Source organism: Enhydra lutris, unplaced genomic scaffold (assembly GCF_002288905.1).
Source record: "Enhydra lutris kenyoni isolate GAN:26980312 unplaced genomic scaffold, ASM228890v2 scaffoldscaffold21, whole genome shotgun sequence".
Taxonomy (NCBI): domain Eukaryota; kingdom Metazoa; phylum Chordata; class Mammalia; order Carnivora; family Mustelidae; genus Enhydra; species Enhydra lutris.
The window spans coordinates 78,073,336-78,075,505 of record NW_019154105.1 but is presented as its reverse complement, the minus strand read 5'-3'; the positions used below and the strand labels follow the sequence as shown (position 1 = coordinate 78,075,505).

The 2,170-nt window shown below is 51.8% G+C and overlaps 1 protein-coding gene across 1 annotated transcript; it reads right to left on the bottom strand.

The window, feature by feature from the left end:
• Positions 1-313: 313 nt before the first annotated feature.
• On the bottom strand, positions 314-1,601 carry LOC111149275 (poly(A) binding protein cytoplasmic 4 like). Its single transcript, XM_022506251.1, is given in 2 exon segments — positions 314-1,471; positions 1,473-1,601. Coding segments are annotated over 2 exon segments (1,287 nt in total).
• Positions 1,602-2,170: the final 569 nt, after the last annotated feature.

Genomic DNA, 2,170 nt, shown 5'->3' with positions numbered 1-2,170 from the left:
CATGCGGCTCAAAATGTAATAAAAATATATCTAATTATACTTATTGCTACGGATACTTAATTAAAATCAGAGAAATACACAATATTGTCATTAGAAGATGTGCCTCTGTAAAATGAATCAAGCTTCCAAGATTCATTTATTTTTTCCACACAAGAAAAAAATAGCTTTGTATACAAAACCTTTTATCACAAAGTTTACTAAATTAAGTGGCCATCAGCTGGGATTTGGAATTTTCTCAGGATAATTCAGGCAGAGATCATTATCATTCCAACGCCTGCTGCAAACACTGGCTGGTGCAGTAAGTTTTTCTCTCTTAGGGCCTGTGGGCCAGGGCAATGTAGAGTGGCTTGGAGCCCAAGATTCGCCCATTCATCTCAGCCATTGCTTTAGTGGCCTCCTCAGGAGAAGAGAAGCAGATCAACCCAAACCCTTTGCTTCGCCCTTCTTCCCGCATTATCTTGACTCTGCTAATTGATCCAAATGAAGAAAATTCCCTCCACAGTTTTTCATCATCGATGGTATCATCGAGGTTCTTAATATAGAGCTTCATGCCCCGGCTTCTCCGAAATCTTTCCTGTTTCAGCTGCTCGAACATTTGCTTCAACTCAGCCTGCCGCTCTGATTTTTTTTGCGCCCGGCCTACAAAAAGCAGCTGTCCGTTTATGTCCTTTCCATTCATTTCTTCAACAGCTTTTTTGGCAGCCTCATGGCTATCAAAACTCACAAAGCCAAAGCCTTTGGATTTCCCACTGGAATCTGTCATCACCTTAACACTCAGGGTTTTGCCGTATTTACCAAAAACTTCCTTCAGTCTCTCATCATCCATGTCATCGCCAAAGTTTTTGATGTAAACATTGGTGAATTCATTGACCTTGTTTTGGAGCTCAGCTTCCCGATCTTTACGGTTTTTGAATCGGCCAACAAACAGCCTGCAGTCCTTAAGCAGGGCCCCATTCATCTCCTCGATGGCTCTGTCAGCCGCGATCTGGTTCTGAAAGTGCACAAATGCATAACCCCTAGAGCCTTGATCATCAGTCATTACTTTGGAGGACAGGATCTTCCCAAAAGCTGAAAAATGTTCATAAAGGGTTTTGTTATCAATAGATTTGTCTAGATTCTTGATGAACACGTTCCCAATGCCAGATTTCCTTAAGTAGGCATCACGTTGAGACCACATGAGACGGATGGGTTTGCCTTTTATCATGTCAAAGTTCATTGTATCCAGGGCCTTCTGGGCATCAGCCAGCTTCAGGAAGTTCACGTAGGCATAGCCCAGCGAGCGGCGGGTGACCAGGTCCCTGCAGATGCGGATGGACAGCACAGGCCCCACGGCGCTGAACTTTTTGAACAGCAGGTCCTCGGTGACATCTGCATTGAGATCACCCACATACAGGGATGCCTGGCGGTACTTGGCTGCTATGTTCATCTCTTTGCTCCTCCCCACGTGAGACTGTCCCTAGCAGCGCTTGGAACGATTCCAGCAGCAAGGTGACCAGGCCACGGTCTGGGCCGGGCTCACACGTGATGGCCTGAGGATCAGAGCTTAGAGGCCTAGAGGTGGGGTTCAGGGACAGCTCCAGCAGGTTAGGCAACAGCCTCATCAAAAACCTCCCCGCCCCCGCAAGCAACCAATTCGGCTCTAACTGTATGATAGCAGCAGAATTCTGAAATCTCAAAGAAAGGCTAGCGGGGCAAGACGTTCCTTCCCCATCAATCTGTGAGAAACCTTCAAGGGGTGGGCTGGCCCTCCATCTGAGCGTTCTCTACAGGCACCCTGGTTCCTGGTTTCTGAATAAAAATAGGCCTCTCTCAGGCTGGTGTAAAGTTACAGCCGCCGGAGGAAGAACTCCACAAGTGGCGTTAGAGGCGGCTGCTCCGGCCGCGCAGTGGGGACGGAGGGCGCAGGGCCCCGGCGAGACCCGAACCCGCCGGGGGCCGAGTTCTGCAAGCGCCGCGGCCAAGGCGCCGCCGGGGCCAACGCCGGCCGCGGGCGCCCTGGCAAACCCCGGCCACTCTCCGCAGGGCCGACCCCGCGCGGCGCCTGGGGATGGACGAGTGGGGGAAGGGGGGAGCGGACGGACCCACGGACGCGGCCCAGCAGGCTGCGGCCGAGCTGGGGCTGGGGGCTCACCCGGGCTGCGGCCGGCGGGGGGCGGGCTGGCGGCTGGCG